Source organism: Megalops cyprinoides, chromosome 13, assembly GCF_013368585.1.
Source record: "Megalops cyprinoides isolate fMegCyp1 chromosome 13, fMegCyp1.pri, whole genome shotgun sequence".
Classification (NCBI taxonomy): Eukaryota; Metazoa; Chordata; class Actinopteri; order Elopiformes; family Megalopidae; genus Megalops; species Megalops cyprinoides.
The window spans coordinates 11,625,441-11,645,602 of NC_050595.1; the positions used below are offsets into that span (position 1 = coordinate 11,625,441).

Genomic DNA, 20,162 nt, shown 5'->3' on the forward strand with positions numbered 1-20,162 from the left:
CATCTGCTCACAGAACCATTCATCTAGCTTTAAGATTCTAGACATGTTTAATTTCTCATGCCAAAAAAGCATATTATATCTGAAGTTTAGATGATATAGCTAGATGGAGAAATACGGAGATGGGGAAGTGGAGCAATATAAACACAGACGTACAGCTGATGACACATTTACATAGAAAAATGGAAAGGTGAGAGATAATTTTTTTTCCTATGATGATACATTATCTACACTATCTTTTACCCCCCATATTGATTGCCCCCAAAATGGTATCCACCATTTGTGATTATCTGTGTTTGTACTCTGAATGACACCCTATGAAAAATTGAGTTTGTATATAGTAATAGCATTGAGGTTTCCCTGCAGTAGTGGCCATTTCCTGGCCTTAGGTTTTTTTTTTAATGAAGAACTGACAAAGAGCTCCCCCTAGTGTCACCAACTGCAAACTAACAATTTATTCCTGATGAAGCTGAGGGTGTCTTAAATTCCGCATAGACGGTGCTGGATTCTTACCGCATCGTGCAGTGATACGGAGACGCCTCTAGAAGCCAGTAGAGGCCTTCGTTTTTATTCCTTCCCAGTTGAATAATATTATCTAAAACTTAAGTCACGACATTGAAGGTTACAAAAGATTACAAGACTCGGACGAAATGTTGTGCAAAAACTTAAAAGTATAATGTTTAAATTCCAAAAAGATTTCTACAAAAAAAAAAAAAAAAAATACGAGCCAGCCAGGAGTCGAACCTAGAATCTTCTGATCCGTAGTCAGACGCGTTATCCATTGCGCCACTGGCCCAATGTTAACTTGTAAAACAACAGGTCTAAATATCCAATCATGACTAGCCTTTGAACGCATTGTTTCATTATAATGTGACTTGGCGATACCGTAATAACAGACGTTGGATTTCACTTTTATTTAAAACCCAGAGGTACAATTACATTGTAATTCTTGCCAGTACACCACCCATTTATGGGTCTTACACCGCCGCCCCGCACAAGAAATGTCAGGCAGAGTTAGTTATCTTGCTGCAGTAGTACTATGCCAGATAACTAGCTAAACTCGTTAGGTTTCAAGTGTCTTTATGTGATACAATACGCCACTTCCCTACCACGTTCACTTAAAATTTAACAGAAGTTAACTAACAAAACTTCCTTTTTTCCCCATTTATTCTCTTCGTTTCATAAGAGAGCAACGCAACTGAACTTTGACTCGTTAGAAACGCAGTGAACTTCCTGTTCATAGTCCCTTTGTGCAGCATTATATGCGTGAAATTGCTTTCACATTGCTACTTTTCAGTCCAATCAAGTCCTTTGGAGAACAGAGACGACAGAGTCGACCTACTGTGATCATACAAAATAATCTAAACGCCAAATGAAACAGAACTCGTATTTTACTAAATAAGTAACTAAATCGCAACTGAAAGGGAGTCCACACGATTCATATTCATGTTAATACTAATGTCATGTGTTGCTGCTAGAAAATATATATTTTTTTAATTCAACGCTTTATATACGAGTCTCTACTCTCTAAACCAACATGAAAGATCTAACAGATTTTGAAGGAGGTCCAATAGCTGGTGCCCGAATTGCAGGTGCGTCAGTCACAGTCTACAACTCCTTGACAAAGTCTCGACAAAATCTCGATGTCAAATGTCAATAACAAAGCAGAAATAAGACTCCCATTTGAAAACCTCTTGTAACCAAGACCAACATACAGCAAAGCATAACCTGGTGTAATGAGCATAAACCTGGACTGGAAAAAAAGTAATATGGAATAATGAGGTGTCTTCTACTTTTTTCTTACATGGAGAGAATGTTTAAGCACTTCTTTGAAAGCCTTCAAACCACGCTGCCCGTTCCCAACTGATAAACATGCTATTGTGTGTCTGCTATGGTATGGGCAGCTATATTGGGGGATTCACTGGGTCCCAATTATTACTCTGAATTGTACAATAACAGACAATGAATGAGGAGCCATGTTAGGTGCACGCTATGGTGAAAACTGTTTCCTCAACATGTCCCCAAACATACTGCCACATGAATTCAAGAGTGGTTTATGAACAGCAGGATAAAGACAATCAATTTCCATGGCCTCACCAATCACTAGATCTAAACATCCTATCAAGATATTGATCCTATCTGGGAAATTTTGGAATGTAGAGCATGGACTAGATTTGCACCACCTTCATCTATCAAATGGCTTGAAGCTTCCTTCTTCAAGAATGGTCCAATATCCCACTAGAAACAATTGAAACCTTGTGTAACAGCAGTGTTTCTCAACCCTCTCCTGGAGTGGGTTGAGAAACACTCAACTCTCCCCTGCCCTGCATGTTTTAGATCCCTCCCTGCTCCAACACAGCTGATTCAAATGATCAACTTGTTATGAACTCCTGAAGCTGCTTAATAACAAACTGATCCTTTGAATCAGCTGTGCAGGAGCAGGGAGAGATCTAAAACATGCAGGGCAGGGGTTACTCCAGGAGAGGGTTGAGAAACACTGTGTTACAGCATTCCAAGTAGAACTGAAGCTGTTCTACAGGCAAAGGGTAGCCAAACCCCCTTGAAGTTAAATATTGTTTAAAATTATTTGGTGTTTCCATTATTTTTCCACCTGTAAATCTGATTCAGTAGTACCACCACTTGTCTTATTTCAGAAAGTAGCACACAACCCCAACCCCAAATTTGATTTTTTTTTTTTTTTACAAATTGTTAAAATGTATTTTTTTCAAAATGAAACAACATGAAACACACTGATATGTATACTTACTTAACCTTCATTTATTTCCATTCTTGTCTCTGATCAATTAACTTATATTCCAAGCTTGCTGTGATACTGGCAAAGGTTATAGTTATAATTCAACTCATTTGACCTTGACTGATCCTAAGATTGTCCAAAAGTGACCTTTTAGGCCTACTTGTCATCTCTAGGGAGAAAAATAGTAAGCATTTATAAAACTGTATTTAATTGTAGTTTCCATGTCATCAAATAAAGATGGCTATTTAAATACCGAACCTATGACGTCTCTTGGCCTAATGGCTACCATTGCCTAGCCATCTTAACCTTTTCTAACCTAACCAATCTTTACTGGGGTGTTTCACTTGTGTTACTATCCATGCGTCTTCCGTACTTTCAAACGTGTGTAGAAACGGGACGAAGGATATCAAAATCCACAACGGCAATTGCTGATCAGGCTCACCTGTTTCTATGTAGCCAATAAAAGTGTGCACGCTTATCTCCTGGCCCTGTGAGGAGTGATTTATCTGTTTTAATTCCCGTGCACCATAATAAAGTGACTTGAATGAGAACTTCGCTCTACTTCGTCATTGCTCTTCCTCCCCGTCTGACCTGCACTATCAATAGCCGTGGCATCACTCACGTTACCGGCGATTGGCATAAAAGCATATGTTAAACGTAGAATGCTGCACAGGCGATTAATTAAAATAAGAGTGTCAAATTACTTGTGAAATACCCTTTAAACACACTACACCATGAAAAGAGTGTTTCAATGAATACCTGACCCGCTACGTCATTCACTACCACACCTTATGTGTTTGTGGTTAAATCCACAAACTTTCAACACACTTTATAAAGATCTGGATTAACCATTAAAGTCGTGTTCCAGTATAACCCGCTTTTTATTTCTTTTTATTTACGCTATACTGAGGCGGTGGCATCCATTCATAGTTAATCATTTAAAGATTAGTGGAATTTGGTGAAAACATTTACACAGGCTAAAGCAAAATATAAAAACTGAATGATCTAAATGAAGGTTGTTCGACGACATATCTATAACGTGTGTGGATTAATAGTGCAGGAATTCGTAGTGATTATAATTACTTATGTATCAAATCATGTCCTGATGGCCGCCTGCGAACACATGCATGGTAGACTGATCGGTCTGTCTGTGTCTCAACAAAGTGCCGGGGTGGTGATAAGGAAACTGGAGCAAAGTGCAGCCGTTTTACGGATTGCGTTAACGATCATGTTACTGAAGTGTTTCACAGTTCCGCTGCAGAACTGGACTTGCTTAACAATGCCTGTTGCTGGATCCCGCAAACAGAACAATCATTCGCCATGAGCAGCGCACAGCTTGTCTGCCTAACAGCGTTGCTGTTTTTGCACACGTCTTCAGCGGATCCAAAAGGCAAGTAACGGCATACTAAGTAAAGAATTTTGCTATGTCAACGAAAGTACAGTAGCCTACCGCAGTACAGTAGTCGTTCGTTAACCGTGGAAGTATAGGCAAAACACTTGGTTGGTAGGTATTGGTGAAATTTGTGAACATTTGGAGTTTCACTGAAGATACTAGCTCAGTATTAAAGTAAGTTATATGTTTAAACCAATTCAATCCACTTCTACCATTTCCTCTGAGTTTTTTTAATGAAATGTTTTGTTAAATGGAAAATGACGAAATTAGAGTCATGAATGCATTTATCTGTTTCTATTCTCCTTTCACCATGAATGTGGCTGTTAACAATGGCATATTTAGGGGAGTAATATGGTTAAAAAAAAAAAAAAAACAATTTAAGAATGTGTCAGGTCTAGTTCATTCTAAAAAAAATAATGAGCGTGCAGCTTTGGATTGTAATGTATATACTGCCAGGCCTTTGTGTTTTGCTGTGTTATTTAACAAGTCTGCTGGAGTTCTACGGTCTCAATTACCACCAGGTCCACTGGTGTCCCTGAAGTCTGGGAGCTTGAGAGGGCAGTACATGACTGTGAGGGGCGTGGACACTGTTGTCCATGCCTACCTGGGTGTGCCCTTCGCTCAGCCACCAGTGGGAGCTCTGAGGCTGGCCCCACCTCAGCCTGCAAAGCCATGGGAGGGAGAGCGTGATGCTTCACAGCAACCACCCATGTAAGGCAAGCCATATATCACACTTGTTATTCATGTCATAACCACACAGTCAATACTCGGGTTACACTCATAGTCATTACCTTCGTCATACACAGTCTTTCCTCATTTCATTCACAGAGCCATTACTTCTCTGTGTTGTAGTTTAAGAATGTTTTACTGTTTTAATGCTTCTTGTCTAGTTTTAAAGAGATTCAGCAGTTTTCCAGTACCCCTCAGACAGAACATTGGAGTCTTTACCCGCACATATTCATTACATGGACAAACATTGACAGCAGTAATCATAACAGGGCTCTGAATTTTAGGTGTCTACAAAACAGAGAGGTAATGGTGAATTTAACAAAACAAGTGTCAATGGAAATGGACATCCCTGAGGTTTCAGAGGACTGCCTCTACCTGAATGTGTACACACCTGCAGCTCCCACAAAAGATTCTAAATTACCTGTGAGTCCAAACTCTGTTCATCATGTCAAACCAAAAATGTCTGTCACACAGTTTGTAAATGAATATTATTCACAAACACAGCTGTTTGTAGAAGGATGCTCTAGTGTTTCTCGCTCTGTGGGAGTGGACGCATTAGTGCAAGAGTGCGTTTGGATGTATGCGTGCATTTGTGGAGTGACTCTTAGCACTTCCTCAGGTCATGGTGTGGATCCACGGGGGAGGGTTTTCGGTGGGAGGAGCGGCATTTCAGGATGGGGCTGTGTTGGCAGCCTATCAGGATGTGGTGGTGGTGGTGATTCAGTACCGCCTTGGACTCCTTGGTTTCCTCAGGTAAATATGAGTCCCATCCCTTTTACTTCACACTTTGGGGAGGGGCTCTTTGGTGACTCCAGTCTTTACGTTTTTCCAGCACAGGGGATGAGCACGCCCCTGGGAACTTGGGCCTGCTGGACCAGGTGGCTGCACTGCACTGGGTCCAGGAGAACATCCACACCTTTGGAGGGGACCCTGGATTAGTCACGATCTTTGGGGAGTCAGCTGGGGGAGTGAGCGTGTCACTGCAGGTGGAAATCCAAATACACAAACAGAACTCACAAATGCATACCTAAACTCAAAATTAACCACACAAAACTCAACATAAACTAACTACATACAATAAAACACACAGACAACTTGTGTCACACATGAATACATTTCCATTTTCTTGCTTGGCAGACGCTTTTATCCAGAGTGACGTGTAAGATGAGTACATATAACATTACAATTACATTGTTGACATTAAGTAGACACTCTTATCTAGAGTGACATACAAGATGAATGATGTTACATATAACTTTACATTTACATTGCTGACATCCAGTAGACAGTCCTAGCCAGAGCAACTCCAGAAGTCAACCACAAAAGGCATCAGGCAGAACAGCACAAAACAATATATAAACAAGGAAATCATCATCCACACACGGACAGTCAGTGAAATATGCTTATTTGCACGTTAGCCTTTTTCCCCCTCTTCTGTTTTGATAAAGAAAACCAGTTTTGAATATTGTGTGGTGAAAGGGCCACAGGCTATACACATCCTGAGTGTTTGTTCTTTGTAATTTTACAGCATTTTCATGGTGCTCTGTAGTGGTGCTAGCCAATGTACCTGCCATAACAGGGGAGAGAAAAAATAAAAGAAATAAACAGACTATTTGTTTTAATACACAAAACAAAAGACAAAAACCTGAGCATAGCCACAACCAAACAAAACGCCTCCTGCTTTCCAGCCGCACACCTGTATTTAATGAGCCGTCACTTAGGCAGGTGGGGCTCGTTGGCTGGAAACCAACACAGACCATTACACCTATGCTGAAATGAGACCTGTTAGTCTGATGAGACTTAAACGAAGAAACATACACTAATATTTAAGTTTGTTGTATAATAAACAGGTTACTAAAAATAATAAAAAAAGACTTTCAAGTCAGATGAAGGCTGTCCTTCACATGCACAATAGGCATACTATTAATCATATATCATGCTGAAATTGAAACTGAAAGGCATATATATTTCAGGTGTAAATGTATGCATAAAAGTCATTACTAACATGTATTAATGACAGATGAAAGGGCTTCACAGTGCTTAAGCATTGTCAAGCATCGTGGTGTAATTCAGCTTGTGAGATGTGTGAACATAATATTTTCACTGATAATACTTTTTAGGATGCTGTGTGCAACAATAGACTACTGTACAGTTGAAAATGAATATCCCCAGTTTAATACAATGTAATATAGTGTATTGTGTAGTATCAGTTAGCTATACCTAACCAAAATCAATACTGAGGTTTCAAACTTTTACAATTTCAAAGTTGCTGGGGAGAATCTGCAAGATTATGTGTGTGTGTGTGTGTGTGTGTGTTTGCTGAATTTCTGCATGTATCCTTTCTAACAGTATCCAACGTTTTCCATCCCTCAGTCTTTCCTTAGAAGTTAGTTGTTAATACAGTGTGATGTACATGATTCAGTGATCAGCAAAATATCTAAAGGTAGTACTAAAGAAAACCCAGATGGCTTCATTACACTTTTAATTTCACCTTTCTACCTTCATGGTATCATTTTGCCCTGAAGGACCACACACCATTGCCTTAGATGGCAGCTTGTCATAGTTATGCTACTAATGCTAATAAATTGTAAAGGATAAAGTGAAGAGACTCAAGCATCTTCAATGTTTTTTTTTTTTAACTTGGTTTACTTTTTTTCACTATTTTGGATTGCTTCTCTGGAGATTTGAATCATGAAAAATACACCTTTATATAAAGGAGCTTTATTCTCAGAGGCTTGTATGCCTGAAGTACTTTTAACTGAAATTGATTTGCTCTGTATGTTTTTAGATGTGTTTGTCTGAGGAAAGCATTGGTGCACTTGTTAGTATTCCAGTAGCTACTTCAGTACTTTAATGGTCATTCCTAGGCAGTTTGAGAATACACACTGCCCCTTCAGCACTGTGTATGCAGCTCCATCTGCTATCTGCAAGCCCACTCACATAATAGATTTTATATAGTCACATTGACTGAATGCATTTATGTGTGTGTGTGTGTGTGTGTGTGTGTGTATGTGTGCGCGTGTGTGTGTGCGCGTGTGTGTGTGTGTGTGCGTGTGTGTGTGTGTGGTCCACAGCTCCTTTCTCCCTTGTCATCTGGACTCTTTCACCGTGCGATTGCAGAGAGTGGAACCGCAGAGATGAAAATGCTCCTCAGTCACAATCCTCTGGCTATTGCCCAGGTATTTCTCCTCTTCCTATGTCAGAACAGTAAAGTGCATGTATTTGCACCGTAATTTGTCTCAGTTATTTCTCTCTGCATCTCAGAATTGAGTCTGTGGACTTTATTTCGCAGTTTCCTACTGTTTACAACTAGATAACATCCCATTCTGACTGTTGACCTCTTGAAGGTCCGGTCTCCCTCTGGCACTTTTGGGTGATTCCTTAGTCTTCAACTCTTGACCTCTAGGTGGTAGCTAATGTGTCAGGCTGTGACATCACTAGCTCAAAGGAGATTGTGGAGTGTCTAATGCAGAAGACTGAAGAGGATATCCTGCATGTACACACCGAGGTGAGATACACTCAAACTGTCTTGACTGTATTTGTGATTTATCCATCAATGCAAAACCTCCTCACTCCACCTTCGGACACAGAAATCTGAGGTACAATTTGAGTTACAGTATATTAAGGTGAGGAGAGGTGTTCATGTTCTATATCACATCACCCAGCAACAAATAATCATTAAATAAACCTTACTTTTTATTTAAAGAAATCTGTAATGGTCAGCTTGTATTTTCTTCTTTTAAAGATGATTTATTTTGGCTTTACGATTGATGGAGTGTTCCTCACCAAGTCAATTGAGGAGGTGTTCAAGGGCCATGAAGTTCACAAAGTCCCATTTATGACAGGTGTGACAAACCAGGAGTGTGGCTGGCTGCTAGCCCGCGTAAGTTGTCTGTAATCCGTATCAATATATATATACAATATAATACCATCCAAAATCAAAGGGACTATGGGTTCACAATCCTCAGGAGACCCTACTGTTGAACATAAGGATTAAGTTGTACACTTGGGTGAGGTTAGATTTATTTGTCCTCTTGGGTGAGGTTAATATTAGTTTACACTTGGGTGAGGTTAGTTTTAGTTGGCAATTTGGGCGAGGTTAGTGTTAGTTCTACTCTTGGGTGAGGTTAGTGGTTAGAGTTAGCTTGCACTTGGATGAGGATATGTACCAGGGTTTTTCCCTAAGGGGTACAAATCATACACTGGAATGATTGATAAAAAAGCTATGAGGCATATATATATTGCAATACCACTTCTAAATTTGGTTTGGGAGTGGATGTCTTGTGGTAAATGGTATTGTACATGTAGAGAGGAATGATTTTTTTTTTTTTTTTACCTCACAGTACTTTTCTCCTCATGGCTGGGTGGAGGGATTGGACCGGGAGCAAGTCATACCTCTGCTACAATTTTTCAGCCCTGAGGTGAGAAACAAATGAGATCACCTGAGAGATTGCGTGAGGTCAGATGCCACATTTAGCAGGCGCTCTTGTCCAGAACGACTTACACAGTCTACAATTTTTCCATGTTATTGATTTATACAGCTGGATATTTACTGAGGTAATTGTGGGTTAAGTACCTTGCCCAAGGGTACAGCAGCCATGCCCCAGTGGGGAATTGAACCGGCAACCTTTCGGTTATGAGCCCTGCTCCTTACCACTATGCAACCCTGCCACCCACTCATTATTATCAACTCATCCTCTGTCACAGTACAAATAAGTGGATGGATAGTCAGTTGGATAGCCAAATAGATGAAAAGACAGACAGGATTAGATGCCATAACAGCAGGCCTCTGTCTCAGTCCGCAGATGAGAGGATAAGCAAGCTGCTTGCAGATGAGTACCTAGGCACCTCGGGAGACCGCATTGCAGTTAGGGAGGGGTACGTGGAGCTGATGAGTGACTTCATGTTTAACATTCCTGCCATCAAGACAGCGAATTTTCACAGAGGTAAGGACCCCGGGGTCAGAGGTCACAGGGATTATGTCAGGCTGTCAGGCTTCATGCCAGAAACGGAACACATCATTGTACACAATCACGACACTATCTCAATCTGAAGTTATTCTTTCCCAGAGGAAATATCAAATACATATATTAATGTTTTTTTTTTTTTTTAACTCATCTTAGTTGTGTATATGCGCAGTATACAGTTCGGCAGCACATCTTAAGATACACACAGTGAATAACAGAATAAGGGTAACATATATTTATTGTGAAAATGCAGTGGCAGTAACGTGTGTATATTCCATTTACACGACATGCCTAATCTGCACTGATATCTACATGACATGACTAATCTGCATTTATATCTGCAGCGAGTTTGCTTTACAACTTTAATGGTGACGGTATTCTGTGGGTGAATAGAAGACTGATAGAATGAAGACAGATAGTAAACCCCGCTAAGAGTGTGCCAATGCAGAGCTGAAGCCAATACTATAGACTGAATATGGTATTCAGTCCCCCGTTGTAAGTGTATAAACAGCCTAACAGGCTTAAAGAATGTGTCTGAGAGAAGAACTGATGGCCACTGGGAGAAGAGTACCCAGTAGTGTGACTACTTTTCACAACATATATTAGTGTTACACAACACATGTATGCATGTATGAAAATATGATTAAAATAAAGCGCTTAACTGACAGACGTAGCAGGCTGAGCTTGTTTGGCTGTTTTTCCTGTTGTACCTGAAACGAGGTGATCATAACTGAAAGCACAAGTCGTAAAAATGCCATCATTCATGCAGCTCCTTGCACATTGGAAAAATTGCAGTAATTTTACACCCATATTACGACATGAAATGCTGCAAAATTTTTATATAGTTATTACTTACCAGCAAAATTGGTTTTAGCTGTTGCTCCCATTTGCTTCACAGAAATGATAGCAAATTTGTGGGAAAAAAAAGTGTTGTTGGAAGGTGGTAAAATGTGAACGAGATTTCTAAAGATACAGTATCTTACTGTATATTACCCCTCCACCACCAGACGCAGGTGTACCTGTGTACTTGTATGAGTTCCAGCATGGTCCGAGCTTGATCCAGGAGAAGAGGCCAAGCTTCGTCAAATCGGACCACGCGGATGAGCTCTTGTTTGTTTTTGGTGGCTGCTTCTGGAACGGCCACATCAAGATGGAAAGAGAGGACAAAGGTAAAAAATCTAAACAGTGCATCATTGGATTTCAAACATTTGTGCTTACATGGGATTCCTAAAAACGACATGCCTCTCTTTCAGTCATGTGTACAAAGGAGGAAGAACAGCTGTGCAGGGCAGTGATGGCGTACTGGGCCAACTTCGCTCGCACCGGGTAGGCATTAATAGAACTAGAATTCTGACTGTAAGCTTAGAATAATGAACTTTCTCAATCCATGTCATACTTTTTCAATTTTAATTAATCAATGAATTAGTTCATTTCTTGTTGTGTTATACTTGAGATGTCATACCGTTTTTCAGCTACCTTCACCAAATTGCACAAGCCTCACCATGATCAAAGTGGCCTACAGCTGGGAAGGCATGAAGAAAGATTTAGCTTGATTTCAGTAGTCTTACCGTATTACGCATAAGGACCAGTATAACTAGTAGCATAATTCAACCTGCAGACACTAGAAGCTAATCATTGCAGTCTCTGTCCCAAATGCTGTCAGATGCTGAATTGTTGTACCATTTCTCTGCTCTTTAAAAGACAAATGTGATGTTGAATGCATGGTAGACTTGAGGTGGTTGTAAATACATTTTAGATACCTAGGTGATGACCTGATTTTTTCCTGCAGGTCTCCCAATGGGGCAGGTTTGGTTGAATGGCCGCAGTATGGGGAGGACGAGGCATATCTGGGTCTGGGGCTGAAGCAGGAAATAGGCCATCAGTTGAGGAAGAATCGCTACATCTTCCATACCCAGACACTGCCAGAGAAGATTCGTGAACTGCAGGAGCAGAAGGAGCACAGTGAGCTGTAGGGGGCGCTGCTTCAACCACCCAAACAACACCACTCAGTCTACAAGCACTCTGAATCCTGTTGCACTGAGACACCATCATCAATTGTGTAGGTGTGTTTCAGTAGTATTTGAAAATAAAATAGATTCTAAATAACAGTTTGTATTTGTGATTCAGACAGACATCTGCTGTAATTGATATAGAAAACCTGGAGCTGAGAATGAAAGAACTAAGGTAAAGGCTAAAGAACCAGTTAGGGGAAGAAAGAGCTGAGAACATCAATGTAATTTTTCATTGAACCCATGTTTTTCTGAAGTTTAGTTACATGTTCAAATGTGCTGCATTTCTCAAAAGCAGGAATGATCTTACACTGTATACAGTTATACAAAGAAGTTAGACAAAGAAGTGATTCCAATTTTTCCAAGTTTTTTTTGTGCTTGTATAAAAATTGCTGTGCGACATAGCTTTAATACTGGAACATAGAAACTGGAGGAGGTAGAGGTATGCTGTGACATTTGTCTTCTGCCATATTGAAATTCCAGTTAATTCTGTAAGTGGTGACAGACAGTACACAGTCAAATGTGCTTCTTTGAGGAGAGAAGGGAGTTGGTAATTAATTGGCTACATGAATGCTTAAATGACCGTGCCACATCCATGTGTGATGTGTGATGACACATTGTGGCTGTGGCATTGCATGCCTATAGCCCAGATCTCCATCTTGAAGCCAAGCAGCATGTTACTAATATAGTATTAGTAAGTATTAGCAAGTATTAGCAAAATAAATTGATTGTCATATGACCAAATACGGTTAATAAACAGCTCTTTGTATTCTTAAGTGACTCAGCAAAAATGTAATCATGACTCAATTCGAGACTGGCAGTTATTCACTGTTTTAATAAACCTCTCCCATTTGCAGGTAGTCAGTTTCCAGAAAAAATTAAACAGAATGCAGCCATTTTTTCTGCAGTGCTCATTTACAGGAATTGTGTAATTCCAAGGCAAACTTCCTGATTCCGCTTTCAAAAATAAAAAAATCCCAACTGCTTCTGTTTGGCCACTCTGTGATTAGGTGAAAATTTGAGCCACAAACACTTGTGCCAGCACAAAATGAGCTATAGCCTCAAAGATCTGATGCAAATGTCACAAAATGGTTGAATAGAATGAAAAATAGAGTTGAGTGGTCCAGTGATCTAAACCCGGTTAACTTTGACAAAATTAGTCTTTTCAGTTAGTCTTTTGTAGAGGGCAACAAGGTACATCAGATAACACACAGCTGCATTTTTTTTATGTTTTCCCCCCCACTGGATTTCAATATGACCATAATGGGATTTTCTTGTATCGATTATTCCCTGTAGCTGGAGTCAAACCCTCGGTCCGTTGTTCAGATATTAGACACACATCTCAGTGAGGAACATGACCATAATTGTAAATCACATGTATTTGCAACACAAGTTAAACATCTCAGGACTAACTGAATGTCCTTGAGTTCGCAGCCTCCACTGTATATCACTAGATTACATCCCAGTTTTGGATTGATGAAGTCTATTTATCCCAATCTGCCTTTGCCATCTGTAAATGATTCTGAGCTTTCCAGATGCATCAGGCTGTGAAATGACTAACTCAAGGAAGATTGTGCAGTGTATGATGCAGAAGACTGAAGAGGATATTCTAAAGATCTATGCCCTGGGGAGATGCACTGAACAGTTATTTACAGGTGATTCATCCTTACAAATGATTACATTACAAATTACACTGTGCGTGTGTGTGTGCGTGTGCGCACATGTGTGCATATATATCGCCCTGCATATTTACTTAATATTTGCCCTTGATTAAACACAAACTTGGATTTTTTTCTCCTTATTTTTAATGATATATTTTAGGATTAAAAACATTGCACACAGTAAAAACATACTGTTCATGAATAATGAAGTTTATTTCAGAAAACACAAAGGTCATTTTATTTTATTCACATCTTCAAGTAAAAGTATATGTTCCTCCTTTTTCACTCTGACTTTGGTTTTGGCATTTTAAGCTTGGCTCGCCATCACCATCTAATCTTCAGGAACCAGTTATGTCCCAATAATACAGACTCTAGGGCATTATCAGTGAATGACACTCCTAGACTTTAGGTTTTAGGTTGTGCTCAGAGATATTGCCTTTACTGACTGAGACACTCAAGAGCCCCAATCCCACCAAAACAGATATGAACCAACATTCTGCTTTTGAATGTGCAGAGGCTTCCTGAAGGTTTCCTGTTTCCCTGGGGGTATAAATGGAGGTAACATAGAGGAAATCTGATTCATTCGTAGCATGTAGCCTATCATAGTGATTCAAATCAGAGAGCTCACTGACCTCAACAAGTTGGGAGATTGGTATAAATGTTTTCACAAAAAGGTAAATCCATGTTCCACTGTCATATCCACTCTATATAAGACTACTGGTACAGTTGAAAAACTACCAGGAAGAGGATACAAGTGTATTTTTCCACTGCAGTTTGTGAGACAGGTGTCTTTAGTGACTATGAATTCAAAGGAAATGTGCAGAATTATAATTGGCACCGTCTGGATACAGAGTGGCAAAAAGCACTTCCAGCTTGACAATGATCCAAAACACTCATCCAAATCTACAAATAAATGGCTAAATGTACACAACATTGGCCAACTCACTAGACGTCAATCCAACCAAATATTTAGAATATGAATTCAAGACAGGGAAATGAAAAGCATAGCATGTGAAGGACATACAACAATTCCGCCTGGAGGAGTTTTAAAAACCTCCTCCTCCTAAAACATTCCTGGAAGCGTTTTGTGAGTGTAATCCATTCCAGAGCTGATTTGCAAATATTAACTACAGGGGTGTGCATAAATGTGATCCTTGTGATCTCTGGAATAAAATTCATCAGCTGTGAACAATATGATATTGCTCTGTGCTTACTGTGTAACGTTTTTTAAATATTTTAATCAGAAAAAATACATCCAATGAGCCCATTTTTCTGCAGCTTTATGTGTATTGCTCCTATTTAATCAGTGGAATGAGCAAACATGGAGGACCCTTTCATGTATCACCAACATGATAACAAAGATCAAGGGGCTATGGGTTCAACATCCATGGGAGACACTACTGTGGAACAAGTTAGGATTAGTACTACACTTGCGTGAGGTTAGTTTTATTTGTATTTTCGGGCGAGGTGAATGTTAGATTACACATGGGCGAGGTTAGTGTTAGCTCTACACGTGGGCGAGGCTTGTGGTTAATGTTAGTTTGCACTTGCATGAGGAGCACCTGCACCTGAAGGGTAGGAATCTTACACTGTGTGGGAAAGTGGAGGACAGTATTTACTAGTATACTGTTATACTGACAATTAATGTGGTTGGGGAGGGAATTTTTATCATAAATGGGACTGTGTATTTGGAAAAGATTGAAAGTTTTTTTCCCCCATATTATTGCTCCTCAAAACAGTGTTGAGTAGAAAACATTTTCTTATGTACCATAGAGGGTGCAAGCAATCCAAAGAGCTAGAGTCTGTGATAGAATAATAAGGTTTGAAATCCAATATGTAAAAATAAACACGTGCTGGAAGAACAAAAAGGTATTTTCCTCATGGATTGTAAAAATAGCCTCCACAACAATTGATGAAAACAGTGATATCTTCATCAGGCGTCAATGAATTATTAAGATGACGTCTGAGAGAGAAGTGCCAATCAGTTTTCGTTCTCCTTTAGTACACTGTGGAACTTGTAGTATATAAAATAGCCATTAGTTATTAGCATGCAGTGAATAAGTAGTGTGTCAGAAAATTGCACACACCTTCCTGGGCAAACACAGAAAGAAATTGACATTTTTAGGTTTTATGAAGTTCATTTTTGTATTTTTTTTAATCTTATAATATGGATGACAGCATATTTGGGCCAATATATACCCCAGTATATACCTCACTGTATCATGATCTGTGTATCATTGTAATCCTTAAATGATGTCTCTGGTATCATAATCTGCCTATCTGGTCGCACCTTTGCGATTATCCCTCATACCGATCCCACCCCAAAACACAGGTACGCCCGTACACCTGCAATGGTTCCAGCACTTTCCTAGAATACTGTAGGGGAAGAGGACCAATGGTGCTGTTTGGTGCTGCTTTTGCCATCAAGCTATGTTAGTACTGTCTGAATAATTAAAGCTACCACTGCACAAATAAAGTGATGAGAAAATAACTACTCTATTGAAGTTCATAATTTTGATAAAATGGCATGCACTGACACAATTTTCTTGCTAAGAAACATCTTATATCAATGATGAGCTAACTGAAAATTGATGATGGTTATAACTGATGATGGCTTTGAAAACTGTAAGATGATTGTTAACATTTAATCTGAATATTACTAAAGGATGACTCAAGTAAAAGAAAATATAGCCAACAGATACTGAAATCTATCTCTGTTAAATAGCTACTAATATCATGCATGGTTTTTCAGCTGCCTTTATCCACATCCATAAGCCTCTTAGGATTCTGAGACTATTCTACAGTTGTGTCACTAATTAGTATCAGTACTGATCATCAAAGCAACAGTCAACAATCAGGGAATGTCATGTAAGCACCAGTGCACAGAAAAGGACATTATTGGCCTATTACTGTATTGAAGATATAATGTTCTAATTATATGCAATGTATTCTGTCTATAGTGGGAAGTCTGTAGGAAGGATTTTGTGCATGGAATAAAGACAGAAAAATCATTTAAATTTCTATACTTTTCAAATGTACTTATCACACTAACAAGCACATTTCTAATTAGTCTTCAACTGCAAACACTAGAAACAAGTCTTGAAACAATCTCCAGCCCAAATGCTGACAGAGACACTGAGTCAACACCTTTTCTCCCTTTTATGGAAAAGAGACATAGACTAATGTTTGGAGAACATAAATCACTTTGGGGCTGTCAGTCATATACTGTATGTGTCTTATGTGGTTATCTAACCAACGCATGACCCATGAATTTGTTTTACCTTTATCCATTTCAAGTAATGCAGAAAGGTTCCAAGACCTGTTTTACTAGAACAGTCTGTAGGGTATCCTACAGTATGGATTTGTGTTACAGTATGGTGCAAGTACATGGTAGTGTAGATATAGATTCATTGTCCAATTAAAATATCTCTAGCCCTGTTTCAATCCAAGTCAATCTGAGTAAAATATGAGCGAAAAAGTAAAATATCCAGGTGGTTTACAGTTAGGGGTTTATTTTTGAACACTGACATAAATAGAATGTAACGGTATCATAAATTATCATTGTCATATCATTCTTATATTAGTATTATATATTATTGCAATAGGTTTCTGCTGATTATTATTGTTTACAGGGAACATTTACAAAATTTGCACAACTCTATAACTACTATACACAGACTTGGGTTTAATGCATATTTATTATAAAAAAGCTCCATATCTGCATTGTTGTGCTTGCAGGTTATCACATACATTTCTATTATTTGCTGCACCATAGACTTTCGATATAAAATATTTCAGTAACTTACATATTTTCCTTACTTTCTTGTAATAAAGTATGTAGGTGATGACAATGTACTCCTCTAGCAGAAATGCTTGAATTTGATTTCTTTGTTAATCACTGAAAAAAAAAATATATATGCAAAAAAAAAAAAAAAAATAATAAAATAAATAAATAAAAATCTGGAAGCATGCAAGTAGTGCAGATTCTATATATATTCTATATAAATATAATATAAGTTATTATTGTTATCATTTAAACACAGTTATCATGGGAAGCTAATTAACTGACTACTGGTGTTGAATATTGCACTATTCAACAGGAATGACAGTCATGTTACAAACATGTGCAATAACAAATGTCACATACAAAGGCATGGCAAGTGCATTCTAGAATTCAGCTCTCATGAGGGTTTAGGACAGATCTACTTAATGTCCAGACTCTCCAGTTTTAGAGAGTGATTTTTGATAGCCAAATAGAATTGTTTCTATTTCTCATAATTCCTCTGAGGAATTTGATTTAATAAGTTAAAAGTTGCATTCGCCGAGGTAGTAACACTCCCCAGTGGATTGCAAAGAGTGCACTCGTATACCTTTATTCTTTTCTATAAATGCTGTGTTTAAGTTTTATAATATATTTGGACTGTGAACAATACCATTTGCCAACCATATGTGGATTAGCCAGCCAACCTCTTTGAATCAGGTTTTGTCTTTGTCTTTCTTTTTTTAGTTTTTCCATGGAGTTTGAATTTGAGTTTGACTATGTGTTTTTCCTAGCTATGGCTGCAAAATTCTAAATAGACTGTTGGCCTGTGACATTACCTCCACTACAGTTAAAATTACACAACTGACCTACTAACCAAACTTGTTCAACAAGTATTCTGGAAACTAGGCTAAACATATACACACATATATTTTTATGTTTGTTTTATTCTATTTGTTCTGTTTGATGGCTGTACTAAGTGCTGTATAGTTGTCCTATTTTGTATTAATTTGAAGTAACTCTTCTGTAATTCAGATATGTCACAGTAACTTCACCCTACAGGAAACTATACCATTTGGCTATGTCAAATGTATTACACAACGTCAATCCTTTATTAAATATTGCAATTCTAGTGATTTCATATGTAAACAATTTCCCCTGAAACCTTGCTGTTCTTATCATTTATTCATTTGCACAGTTTCCAGGCATATATAGGGCATCTGCCAAATAGATAGTGATACAATGATAACTACGTTCTTTGAGATTTATCTGCATATTAACGATAAGGTCAGTGAGTCAGAATAAACCAAGGTTTAAGTTTTTCACCCCAAGTGCTGTGGGATATGCCAAAATGCGCCAACTCACTGACATACCTTTTCTCTGCATCTCTGCATCTCATGATCTTTCATACCTCAACATTCAGGGTTTACTCCTCAAAGTATTATTTTTACTACATGAGAATGTGTTTTGTTGATTCACATCAAAACCAAGGAGCTTTTTATGAGGTGTAGTATATTGCTGTCAGGACTGCTGTCATATATAATTTATATTATAAATATTGATCCTACAGTTCCAGCTTTTCTGAGGTACTGAACAACAAAAAATACAAATCCCATGAAGGGATTATGAGCCTAATACACAAATAAGTTCAGATAGGTCATTCATTCCACATAATAGTTGATATGAGAAAAATAATTGCAGTAACTACATCTCTAAAAGATTAGCAATCAACACGTTGTGGGTTAAAAATTCAAACGTTTTGGCAAACTGACTTCACCAGGGATATGGTCAATGTTTCCATACCCAATTGTAAAATGTAACCACAGGTGTACTGGTTAAATTGATCTCCTGTTGATGGTTCTTTTTCTAGTAAGGCTACTACTGAATTCTTAGTAGGTTGTGTAACAGAGAGGCGTGAAAAGACACATAGAGATTGGTACGTATCGATGGGGTGTAGATGACAGGATTTACGCATGTATCCTGGTACTAATTTGGTGAATAAAAATCAGACCTAGTGACATATTTCTTGAATTTGTATGTTGCTTGCCAGACTCGGTCATTTTATTTCCAGACAGTTATATTTCAATTTAATTTGGACTGCCATTTTCGACATAGCAAATTTATGGACTTGTAATAATTTTTAAACACATATGTCTTCATGAACACCAGGATTCTAATCCTGAAGTTGGTATCAAGCCACTGACTCTTATCGGCTTATTTTGCCCATGCCACGGCCTTCCAGACTACACCTTCTTGTGAGTAAGTGGAGCTAAAGTTGGCAGCACGTGGCATGGGCCTACATAGGAACAAGGCTGACACATGAAGGGGGCATTATTCTCCTGGAGTAATGGAGAATTCAACCTCTCCATTTTGCAATTATTCATTTCCCTTCCTTTGTGCCCTTGATGTGACTTGGCAGCCACGCCTTTTGATGAAAGGGGAGGGCCTGTGCGGTTGCCTTTGGATACATATATTTTCACTTTGTGTTGATGGTGGTCAAAGATGCCATTATATAATGTGCTATGCTAACTTGTGAGATGAAAGACATGAGAGGAAGCCACCATCAAAACAACTGAATAATCATTTAAATTGGAGTAGGATGGTACCCACTATACCTACTGTTTGTAGATCTGTGTTAACTGAGGTTTCTTATCTTTATACTTAAGTAAATAATATTAAGGCCTTTTACTGACTTCAACTTGGAACTTAGATAGAAAAAGAAAATCCTGTCTAAGACATAGTTCCTGCTGTTATGAACTATATGAGAAGACTGGTATGTGAATCTCCCATGTTAATGAATGATACTTTCATTTCACATGTACCACCGTTCTGCAGAAGTAAGTAATCCCAACCATAACAATTTCATTTAATCAGTATCAGAACTGTAGATC

The 20,162-nt window shown here is 38.6% G+C and overlaps 1 protein-coding gene and 1 non-coding gene across 2 annotated transcripts; one reads left to right on the top strand and one right to left on the bottom strand.

Moving 5' to 3' along the window:
- Positions 1-720: 720 nt before the first annotated feature.
- On the bottom strand, positions 721-793 carry trnar-acg. The gene has a single exon. It is a non-coding gene; the product is annotated as a tRNA-Arg (tRNA).
- Positions 794-4,029: 3,236 nt separating this feature from the next.
- Positions 4,030-11,902, top strand: LOC118788011 (carboxylesterase 5A-like). Its single transcript, XM_036543828.1, has 13 exons — positions 4,030-4,142; positions 4,667-4,856; positions 5,159-5,297; positions 5,494-5,627; positions 5,707-5,860; positions 7,949-8,053; positions 8,281-8,382; positions 8,620-8,757; positions 9,218-9,295; positions 9,673-9,820; positions 10,849-11,010; positions 11,095-11,167; positions 11,631-11,902. Exons 1-13 carry the CDS (start codon positions 4,073-4,075, stop codon positions 11,812-11,814), a joined length of 1,677 nt encoding a protein of 558 aa, XP_036399721.1. The 5' UTR covers positions 4,030-4,072; the 3' UTR covers positions 11,815-11,902.
- The last annotated feature ends 8,260 nt before the right edge of the window (positions 11,903-20,162 follow it).

What these genes read in the sequence shown, in the direction of transcription:
- LOC118788011 (XM_036543828.1), top strand. Translation starts at nt 4,073, where the DNA reads ATGAGCAGCGCACAGCTTGTCTGCCTAACAGCGTTGCTGTTTTTGCAC. An exon ending in CAAAAGATTCTAAATTACCT is followed by an intron (nt 5,298 to 5,493) that starts GTGAGTCCAAAC and finishes GCACTTCCTCAG; the next exon opens with GTCATGGTGTGGATCCACGG. An exon ending in GTGGCTGGCTGCTAGCCCGC is followed by an intron (nt 8,758 to 9,217) that starts GTAAGTTGTCTG and finishes TTTACCTCACAG; the next exon opens with TACTTTTCTCCTCATGGCTG.